The sequence below is a fragment of the Scleropages formosus genome, chromosome 15 (genome assembly GCF_900964775.1).
Source record: "Scleropages formosus chromosome 15, fSclFor1.1, whole genome shotgun sequence".
Classification (NCBI taxonomy): Eukaryota; Metazoa; Chordata; class Actinopteri; order Osteoglossiformes; family Osteoglossidae; genus Scleropages; species Scleropages formosus.
This window is the reverse complement of record NC_041820.1, coordinates 4031341-4041982: the sequence shown is the minus strand read 5'-3', so window position 1 is coordinate 4041982 and position 10642 is coordinate 4031341. Positions and strand designations below refer to the sequence as shown.

Below are 10642 nucleotides of genomic sequence, written 5' to 3'. Positions count from 1 at the left end.
GATTTACTTTGGCACTTTATGGGGTGTGATGTACCGCGGTCAATGGGCACCACAACACCAGTCATCTAGCCTTCTATTTGTCCCGCCAGCATGTCTTACACACACACACTCGCACACACTTTGACTCCGCATCACATAAAACCTCCCAAAACCGTCACTCGTCCCAACAGGAAGCGATGCAGTTAGCGGAAGGAGAACTTTACTTTTATCTAACACTTCTCTCCAAAGTGACTGAAAGTTATTTACCTGTTTATACAGCTGGGGAGTTATTTTACTGGAGCAACTTATGGTAAGTACCTTGCTCAAAGGTACCATAGCTACAGGTGGGAGTTGAACCCAGAAGCTGTAAATCCAAAGGCAGCAGCTCTAACCACTGCACTCCTAGAGGTGTCCGAAGAGCCCAACACAACATCTCCCACAACCAGAACATCGAAAACATGCTCAGTAAATCCATGAAATTTCCACAAAGAGCACCAAGAGCCAGGGATTAATGAGCGCCGCAGCCACCCAACCCCCGAACGGGGACACCGGAGGATTCGGGATGGTCTTTAGAGAAGTTTCACATCGCTTTATGAAGGACCATACACACACACACACACACACACACAAAGATATCGTCCCATTCCAGCTGTTGCAGACTCCTTATATTAGGGTTAGGGTTCGAGTGTCCACATAACGGGGAGGATGGGTCCCCCAGTGTTTCAGAAAGAAAAGTCCATAAATGATAAGTCTTATTTTGGTCCCTGTACCCTGTGCGTGTCCGTGGAACCAAAGTGAGACCATGCAACACACAAAAAATCTGTCGCTGCCTAATATTCTAGCTGATATTCAGTAGGACAGCTCTGGTCTCCAGGTTCCACGTTACAGTTTGAATAAATCTTAAATATTTCAGTGAGAACCTGCCCGTAATGTGGACTTTTGAAAGGTCCGCAGTCATGTAGGCATGAATAATAGCTGGAAGAACAAAAGCGAAGAAGCAAAGCTTTCGATCGGAGGTGACAGCAGCAGACAATGGAACAGCTCCGCTGTGGTGTCAACACCGGGCTCTGTTTAAAAACCATTATTTTTTCATAAATTACATATAAGAGATCAAATATTTTGCGGGCTTGTGGATGTCACCTCTTCCGAAACAACGTAACGGCACTCCGAATTTTGCTACGGCTCATCTTTTTCACTCAAAGTCTACATCTGGTTCCAAGGTACGAAGTATAGCTTTGATTTAACTGACTCATTGTGGGAGGGGGGTCTGATATTGCTGAAGGTCCATGAAATTCAAATGTCCATCGACAGCATATGGATCTGAAAGTGCACCCATGTAGACCTCTTTGTCACACATACTGTTCCTGTGAGGACCCAGGTGGCACTTTCATGTTTTCTAGGCTTATTTGGAATATTTACATTTACGTGACACTTTTCTCCAAACCGATTTACAGCGTTAAGCTACTTGCAGTGATTTACCTGCTTATAGAGATGAGTGATTGTAGTAGTTGTAGGGTAAATACCTGGATCAAGGGTACTGCAGCTGGAGGGGGGATTTGGACCTAAGACCTTGGGGGCTGAACGTTGCAGCTCTAACCACAACACTACCAGCTGTACCACGAATACTTGCATCCAGCTTTAGGACAATTTTTTAACTCCTCTTCTGCTTTGCGAAGATCTATCTGACAGGTTGTGTCGTCACACATCGTTCCTCACTACGACGTGCAACGGATGCCTCCGATTCTCGTTTTTCAACCAGTTCTAAAATTGCTACTTTGTTACAAAGCAGAATGTTGTTTTACACTCAGGTTTGTGTTTTTTCCCTTTGTGTATTAATTTAAAATAATAAAAAGAATATATATATATATATATGTATGTATATATGGTATATATGCATGTGGTCCCCAATTTATGACAGTTCGACTTAACGCTTTTTTTGACTTTACAACGGTGAGCTGGCGATAGACTTTCAGTAGAAACCGTACTTCGAATTTTGAATTTTGATTTTTCCTGGACAAGCTATATGCGGAGCAATACTCTCTTGTGATGCTGGGCAGCAGCAGCGATCGCATCTCCCAGTCCCACCCTCTCTCACGCAGACGTGTGTATTAGGTGTATTAAATGCGTTTTCGACTTACGATATTTTCGACTTACATTTACATTTACCTTTATTCACTTAACAGATGCTTTTCTCCAAAGTGACTTACAATGAACTCTGTGTAGTGTTATCAGCCCAGACACCTTATTCACCGTGGTGACTTACACTGCTAGATACACTACTTACACTGGGTCACTCATCCATACATCAGTGGAACACACACACTCTCTCTGTCACTCACACATTATGGGGGAACCTGAACAGCATGTCTTTGGAGTGTGGGAGGAAACCGGAGCACCCGCACAGGAAATCCACACGGACGCAGGGAGAACATGCAAACTCCACACAGATGGGTTTCGCGGAATGTAACCCCATCGTAAATCGGGGACCAACTGTATAGGGCCTATATTCGTAACAGATCATGGCAGAACAATCTATGTACTGGATACACATTACGTTTGCAGCATGACGGATGAAGTTCGTACACAGTATGAAGCGGAAATGAACAAAGACGTACCAGCTTTTAGGATTTTGCCTGTTAAATCTGAAATGCGAGGATTTACTGTATAAAAGAGGAAAGAAGGAGCCATTCGGCCAAAGTGTTCTTGTGGCTTCCGGGGAAACTTCAACCCAGTAAATACTTGCAAATCTGGCCAGTGCATCGTTCTAGTTTTAACAGCACGAACGGTTTAGTATAAGGACAACTTTACACTAATTTTTTACCCTCCTCCACTGCAGATATTTTCACGCGGCACTTTGTTTCTGCTGATGTACTTCCGTTTTTACCATACTCCCAGTTCTTTCATTAAACTCCTTAAAGGAAATGGCAGTTTCCGGGGGAGTGCCAGAGACCACCGATCCCTTTCCAATCATTTCGTCTGCAGAGGCACCAGGCACGGCTGCGCTGGTCATTACGTTCAGTAAAGGACGTGGAACTGATTGACACCGGGGATAAAGAGGAAAGCAGCGCTCGTCGTAACGCTCTCTCGTACCCTTCATATCGGGTAGTATAAGACGTGGGAGACCACCGCTGTTCGGAATAATGCAGTTTTTACATCTCCTCCCCAGAAGTGGATGATGGGTTCGGTGCTGGAAAAAACAAAGGCGCCTCCTGCGATCCGCAGAGCGCGTGCGTTTGCTGCAGGGGTGGGGGAAGGGGCCGCGGGATCGAAGAGGCCGACGGGCGATGCGGACCGAGCCGTGTCCTCGCATACCGGAGTGAGGGACGGAGCGGGCGGGCGGGCGATCGACGGCGTCCACCCCCTGCTCCGGGAATCGCGGTGGGCGGTCGCGCTTCTTAACAGCTGGACCTGGCGCCAGCCCGCGCCCACCACTTTGCCAAGCAGATTTCCCACGGAAACTCATCTCGCCGATGTGCTCCGCGCGTGGCCTGGAATCCCACGTACCAATTGGACGCGCCGTCTCCGCCCTGTTCTGCAGGACATCGTGTCCCTGCTGTTGGCTACCCAGCCGTTGTTGGACTGAGACTGATGAGGAGTCGTGTGTGTGTGTGTGTGTGTGTGTGTGTGTGTGTGTGTGTGTGTGTGTGTGTCTTCCTTATCCACAGGTGCTGCAGCTCGTTTCAGCTCAGTTTTCGGGGCATTCCAGAAACGTCGCTCCCCTTCACCAAAGCTACGGCTCTCGATGTTGTGCTCTCGCCGGTTGGGAAACAGTTGCTGGGCCTCGGAAAACGGGCCTCTTTACAAACTACATGAGCCGCCTGCTGCAGCACTTCACACACTTAGCGTGGTTGTCCAGCGTCGCTTCCATGACCCAACAATGGGAAACTGAAGTATCTGGAAGACACCCATGACACAGGGATGTCAAGTCGCTGGTCGGAGATGATTCCGGGGCTACACCCCCAAGGCAGACGCCGCGCCTGCAATAGTAGGACAAGCTGGACCACACCCGTGATGTAGACGTCACGCTCACCACACCATGGTCAGACCCACCAAAGCCAGCTCATACCCTCCCTGTTCTGACCACACCTATGTGTTCACACATGCTTCATCGGCCAGATGGGGTACTACACGTCAGCTAATCTCCAGCTAAACACATGAAAGATATGACTTTGCAGGATTTTAAACAGAAGGTACTAGAAACATTGGTAAGGTAGAATTTAATTATCCAACTAATGCTTTTCTTCAAAGCAACTGTCAATGTTCATGTCCTTACAATTATTTATCCATTTATACAAGTGGGTAATTTGACTAGAGTAAGTCTAGGTTAAATACCTTAATCAAGGGTACTAGAGCTGAATGTGAGATTCAAACCTGCAACCCTTGGGTATGAAGATGGCAGTACTAAACACAACGCTGCCAGCTGACCGCATGCAGAACATAGTCAACATATAACACAGCTTTAGCAGTTATGAATGTGACTGAAGTGGACTCTTTTTGGAAACGTGGATGAGCACCAATGAACATGGACATCATGTCAAAGTGCTCTCTCCCCTAAGTTATTACATTCTGCATTAGTTATGTGTCTGCTGCCCGAAGCAAGAGTTTGGCACAGGGGGCCGAGCTGGATCCAACCGGCCGTAGCCCATCTGCGATCAGCTTACGACCATCATATTCTCCCAAATTAAATTTTAGGCTAAGCGGTACTTGTGCTTTTCATTCCTCAATTACAGTCAGAAACGTATTTATTACACTTATTTATTCACAAAAACACTTTGCTTCTGAGCCATTGTCAAGAGACAAGCGTTGCACGCGATAAGGCAAAAAGAGCTGGAAAACGACCCAGCTGACTCAATTTAAAAATTAGCCTCGCCAGGGAAAAAAATGTATTGACCTGTGTGGATGAGGTCGTATATTATGAGTCTTCCTGGGAGAATGAGGACGGAAAACATTCCGGGGGAGGAACAAAAGAGGCTTAACTGATCTAATGCATTTCAGTCAGGTTGCATAACGCAGGTGCACTGTGATATTTCAAAAGGAAGTCAATCAAGGTCTGACGGGGGAGGCTCAACGCCAACCAGCGAGCAGATGGCCCCGCCCCTCCCGCTGATGAACCGCAACGCCGTGGCAGAACCGTCCCAGCTGGCGTCGCATGTTGGAGGAAAGCGCTACTGACAGCTGTAAACACGCCGGCCACGCCGGCCACGCCTGCGACCCTCCTGCGGGACGTCCCGCACCGCAGGGTGTCTCGGATGCCTCTCGCACCCGCCACCGCCAGGTGCTCTCATCCAACCTGAAACGCGGTACGGGCTTCTCTGCGAGGCTCTCGGAGGTCCTGAATCCAGATATGCAAGGCAGCGACTCTCAAAATTACAAGCGTGGGCATGTGGAGAAGGTCCTTCTAGGCAGTCATGGGCACGAAGCTCCCGGAGCATCACCGGGCAAGACCACATGAGGAGTGTCTGATGATGGGAAAACGGTATCATTTCTGTTGTAAACTCTTGGGTTTCTAGTCCAGTGAGCATAACCATTATAGGTAAGATGCTTTCAAAATCTTCTGATATTAATCAACAGTGATTTACCATTCTCACACACACACACACACAATTACTACAGCTGCTTGTCCTGTGTGGGGTCGCAGTAAACTGGAGCCTAACCCCGTAACACAGAGCGCAGGGCTAGAGTGGGAGGGGACATACCCCGGACGGGATGCCAGTCCACCGCAAGGCACCCTAAGCAGGACTCGAGCCCCAGACCCACCACAGAGCAGGCCCCGGCCAAACCCGCTGCGCTATCGCCTCCCCCTCCATTTATACAGCTGAGTGATTTATACCGTATCAATAAAAGGGCATGTGCTACAGCAGGAGAGGGATTCGATCCCAGGACCTTTGGTTGCAAAATAAAGTCTGCAACCATCATACAACCCATTCCGCCCCTGGATCTGGACCCTGGTTTCGAGGTGAAACGGTTTCTGGGCTTCTGGCTGGAGGTGCGAGGCGAGGCGACTGTTGAGCTGAGGATGTCATGATACCTGCGCTGGCGATGAACTGCGAGGCAGCACAGAATCACAGTCGGGATTCGTAGTGTTTCACATTTCATTTATTTATACATTTTAAATTCATATTTCAAATATATTTTGTCCTCTAAAATATTTCATTACATGATATAGAGTATACGCCACCCAGACCGCTTCCTTTTATTCCCCACTTCTCCACCGTGCTGCTGCATTGAACAGGGGTCAGTGTGCATGAGCTGGGAAAGGGTCATGTGACTGTACAGGGGGTCGGGGTGCGTGTGCGTGTGTGTGTGTGTGTGTGTGTATGTGTGTGGGTATGTGTGGGTGTGTGTGAGTGAGCACGTTGGATGTAAACCCCTGGAACATCTCACTGTGGTGAATCTGATGCTGCTACATGAATATTGGATTTGAGCAAATAAAAGAACATAGAAAACACACACGACTCGACCCGCGTGTTCCGGTGAACCGTAAAACACGTACCTGCATTCTGCTGGTTTCCTCCATCAAAAGAAAATTCATGAGTGCTAGTTACTGACACCCCCCTCCCTCCCCCCACGCGCTACTCAGTGGCATTGTGGGAGCTCCCTATGGCCTCCAGGTGTCCCCCTCAGGCCGGTCAGGGTTCGCGTTCACCTTCCAGCACCAAGTTTCAAAAAGCAGAACGTGACAACGAGGAGCCAACGAGGATCCGGTGCTTTCCTTGAAGAGGGACGCTGCCGAGGAGCGCCTCAACCGACCGGGCAGGGTTGCGTACAAAATTGAGGAAACGAGCCCCCAACCCGGCAATGTTCAGCCTTGTGACGGACGTTTCGACGCGATTCAGCTGTCGTAGCCCCCCCGCAACGGCACATTGCTGATTTGTCAACGCATAACAGGATTCGGGCATTTTTTGGCTTTGCTTCGATTCCACCGGCGGTTATAAACGTCAGTCTTCATTTAATTTCCTAATCTCATTTGGAGGGACCGTAATGCGCTAACAAACCTTTGTGTTGTATCCAGATACACCTCCGCAACAAATTCCTTTGTAGGCACCTATTTTTTACGTGACAGATAATAGTCGCGCCTTTAACATCGTAGTGGTAATGCAGGTAATAATTGTGTAATTACTCTCTGTCTGGTGCCTGAGTCGGCGACGGCTGCAAAAAGTGGCCTGAGATGGTGTATGAAGTCATTCTCAGTGTGTTACGCCATTAGTCACCGTGTAGCGTAGCGAGCATCTGTGTTAGAGCAGCGATCGGATTTTAACGGGGGTCTGTAGGAAGCGACCGGTCCACTGGACGTGGACGCCAACGTCCAACGAGGCCCAAACCCCGAGGACAAGTGTAGCTTTCTCTAAGGTAGGCCAGCGTGTTCCCTAAACCTGGGGCATCCCCTCGCACCGGTGACATCACTCGAATCTCGAATCGCTGGAGAGCGGAGAGTTGACCGCGGCGAGTCTAGTCTCAGCTCGGTTCAGTCCATCCACCTGCGAAAATACGACCAGAAAGGGCAGAGCCTGGGCAACGAGCACCCGTTTTAGTCGTCTTTCTGGGCCCGATAGCCGAAATCCCCTGTTGCTTTGACATGAGGCGCTACCACGATTGCACCTCAACTCCAACGTCATTAGGTGAGTAATGCGTGGACACGGTGCGCGACGCCGCTCGAAACATGATGACCCATTATGTTTTTTCTCAAACGGATCTTTGGGAGGTCCAGCGATTCCATGCACGGCTACTCGCCGAGCTGAGTCGCCCTTCTTCCCGAATCCGCACCTACATCACGTTGGACTGATCGCGTCGCACAACGCGCAAACTGACATGCGACTCGATGTCACGCGGCCGCCAAGGACGCGAAACCGAGACGGACGGCAAGTAACGCGGGCGTTAAACAAAATAAAACAGATGCGATAACTGACAGGCAGTGGGAGACGACCTCTTCGGGAATAAACAGCAGACTCGAGGTGTGGGGAAATGAACAAAAACAAACCAAAATCAACAATCGACACTTGGCATAATTAAACACGTGTGCTTCGGAAAACATGTTATAACACGGGACGGTACGGGATGCGTGTCCAACACAGTACAGGGTTTACACACACGTCCATACGCAGAGGTTTATTCAGCACACTAATTCAGTTCCACGGGGCAGCGGCCCACGCGTGGCGCTTGAGCCGCGTTTGTCCCGCGTGCAACGTAAGGAAGATCGCGCCGATATTGCTGGAATGAGACGATACAGCATGTCCGATTGCGCGCTGGAAACGCTCGCAGCCCTCGTGTGGGACCTGAGGTTCTCGCGGAAGCTCACGGGGAGCTCACCGGGCGTCTCATTTCCAGGACAGACGGTCGTTCCGCTGCTTATGTGACCTCGCGTGGCTTCCTCATCCGTGCGCCGTGTACGGTCCGTCTGGCCGAGACGGGAATCCTGGTCTGAGGAAAGAGGCGCCGCTCCCGGTCGGGCCGATTGCTCGAGTCCACCGGCGTCTCCGTGCTCCGCTTCCGGGGCCACTCGCCTCGCTTGCTCGCAGGGCACCCCACAGCGTGCGCTACGACCGGGGGGGCTTCGGGGTAGGCGGGTGGAGGGTTTGGGTGGGTGGGTAGGTGGCTGGGGGGGGGGAGCGTGCAGTCCGCTGCAGGATCAGGGGCGATGCCGGGGGATGGGAACGTGTTGAGGAGGAGCGGAATCCGAACAGTCGACAGTCAGTGGTGAACCCACTCCCAAGCGACCCCCCCCCCCCCCCCGACAGCCCAGTCCCCTCAACTGGCCCAGGTGTCCTCGAACCTCCCGCCCTCCCCTTTACCCCACACCGCAAGCTCCCCCGGGGTCCAAAAGGCCGACAGGACAGGAGGAGAACTGCAAGTTATATCTGACAAAACTATACCACAGAGAGCAAAAAGGTTGTATAAATTTGTGCTTCTTTCGTATCACATTATTGTAGTTGATAATAAAGTTTGTAAAGTCATCGATGTCTATTAATGTCAATATTCTCATATTTAATATATAGATAAATGTATATGTACAATCCAGTCCAGTTAAGATCCTCTCTCCGAGCGGAAAAACAGGAGACAGGCCAAAATTCTGTTCCCGTTCCCTTCGCTACGTTTCCGTTTCCTGTAAATGTTTGCCCACGTCGACATGACGACCTTTGCCGTCGGGACGTGATGGCGTCCTGCTGTCCAGCTCGTGGGCGGGAGGTCCCCTGACTCCCCACCCACCCTCTCTGCATCCTCTGGTCCTTCATCATCTTTGGTAGCGTGTTCGACACTTTGGTGTGTCCGGGGATAGGAGGGACAAGGGGGAGGAACAAGGGGGCGGGGACACAGGGAGGGGGTGGTGCTGTGGTGGCAGTGGGGGGGTCAGGAAGTAAAAGGAAGGGAGTTTTGAGGGACAGGGTGGGATGGAAATCGAAGATGTCCATGGAAATAATTGAGGAATGAGAGTAAGAAGACGTCGAACGTAGTTTTTTTGTGTAATTTTTTTTTTTTTTTTCGCGGTGATGCAAGCTAAGGTATGGGTGTGGCTGAGAGGAAGTGGGAGGGAATGGGCGGGGCTATGAGCCCAACAGTCGAAAGAAGGTGTTGGGGGTGCAAAGGATGGAATGAGGATGGGGGTGGGAGGGGAGGGGTATCGGGAGGTCGGACGGAGACGGGGGAGGGCGGGACAGCGCGTGAGCGAGCACAGGCGTTTCGGGGAGGGGGGCGGGCGGATCCCGCCTTAGGTTGGCGGGGGAGGGGGGGCGCTCGGAGCATGCTCGCTCATCATCTGTGAAGCAGCAGCCAGGAGGTGAGCGCGGCGGGCAGCAGGGCCGCCAGCGACTGGGCGTGCCGTGGGGGGGCTCCGGCGGGCAGAACTGCTGAAATAAACAAAGGGACAAGGAGAAGGGCGGTCAGCAGCGGGACTAAACCACACGACATTCCCATTGGACCGCAGTGTCACACGTTATCCTGTACGGCACCGAGAAATACCTGCATAATCAGTATTTTACAGCAAAAATGTTACCTTGTCTCACAGTAACAGAGTTGTGTTTTGCTCACTGATACTGGTATCATTTCAGACAGCAGGTGGCGCAGCGGTTAGAGCCATTGCGTCGCTATCAAAGGACCTGGGTTCAAATCTTTGCACCTGCTGTCGTACCTTTGACCAAGGTACTTGCCCTGAACTGGTTCAGTAAAAATGACCTTGTTGTATAAATGGGTAAATAACTGTACGAAACGGTGTAGAAACCTCAGTCACAGCATCATTTTTAATTTTAATGTAATTTTATTTATTTACAGTATCTGACCAGTTTCTCGTCGTGAAGCAAATGCGATCTGAAGAGGGAGTTCTCAGTTAATGCCGCTTGTCATAGCAGAGCAGAAGTGTGCTGAGAGATGCGGAATGTTCCGGATCGGCCTGCTGAAGGACACGTCTGTGCAACGGACGATTCCGGTCACCGCTTGGCGGGCTGGGTGTAGGTGAACGGGGCAGCGCTGGGGTTCGAGACACCGGTTGCCGGCGCACGTGTAGAATCAAAGGTGTTTTAGAGGTTAAACGATGAGTGTCGATATCAGAATCTGGAGTAAAAGCATCACGTGTGCAAGGTAGAGAGACCATTGTACAGATACGCACTCTGCATCCTTCCACCGGACACACACACAAATACACACATGCGTGCGGGTATTAGGTATGCATGCT

The 10642-nt window shown here is 50.6% G+C and overlaps 1 protein-coding gene across 1 annotated transcript in view; it reads right to left on the bottom strand.

Annotated features, from left to right (window-relative positions):
- Positions 1-9716: 9716 nt before the first annotated feature.
- Positions 9717-10642, bottom strand: part of mdga1 (MAM domain containing glycosylphosphatidylinositol anchor 1) — a 119524-nt gene continuing 118598 nt past the window's right edge. Inside the window, exon 18 of the mRNA XM_029258564.1 lies at positions 9717-9821. Within this exon, the coding sequence (XP_029114397.1) occupies positions 9727-9821 (95 nt within the window). The 3' untranslated portion in view covers positions 9717-9726. The remainder of the gene's footprint in view (positions 9822-10642) is intronic.